At 37.8% G+C, this 510-nt stretch overlaps 1 protein-coding gene across 1 annotated transcript; it reads left to right on the top strand.

Moving 5' to 3' along the window:
• Positions 1 to 6: 6 nt before the first annotated feature.
• Positions 7 to 501, top strand: LOC110596812 (zinc finger protein 658B-like; the record flags this gene model as incomplete). Its single annotated transcript, XM_021719259.1, has 1 exon — positions 7 to 501. A coding segment is annotated over one exon (495 nt), but the record flags the coding sequence as incomplete, so codon positions are not given.
• Positions 502 to 510: the final 9 nt, after the last annotated feature.

Raw genomic sequence — 510 nt, 5'->3', positions numbered from 1 at the left:
TCATCCCTCATTCAGTCTCAGAGAACTGTTATAGAACAGAGTGCATTTGAAAGCAATAAATGTGGAGACAACTTTACCCAGAGCTCAGCTCATATAGTATGTCAGAAAACACAAACTGGAAGAGATAAATTCTGTGAATATAATGGATGCACAAATATCTTCTACCAGAAATTAGACCTTACAATAAATCAGAGAACTCATACAGAAGAGAAATTCTGCTGTTCTGGTGAATATGGGAGATGCAGGAAATACTTTCACCAAAAAGCACACCTCATTCGGTATCAGAGGACCCACTCAGGGGAGAAACTTGAATGTGAAGAACGTGGGAAATCCTTTTGTACAAGTTCACACTCTATTCAGCATTCTGGAGCTTATGTGGGATTTAAACTTTATGAATGTAATGAATGTGGGAAAACTTTCTGTCAGAAGTCAAACCTTAGTGAACATGTAAGAATCCACATAAAGGAGAAAACTTATGGTAACAATGACTGTGGGAAGTCTTACAGGTCA

The sequence above is a fragment of the Carlito syrichta genome, unplaced genomic scaffold (assembly GCF_000164805.1).
Source record: "Carlito syrichta isolate Samal-C Ts95f unplaced genomic scaffold, Tarsius_syrichta-2.0.1 Scaffold113890, whole genome shotgun sequence".
NCBI lineage: Eukaryota > Metazoa > Chordata > Mammalia > Primates > Tarsiidae > Carlito > Carlito syrichta.
Note: the sequence above shows the minus strand (reverse complement) of the source record. Positions and strands in the feature narration are given on the sequence as shown.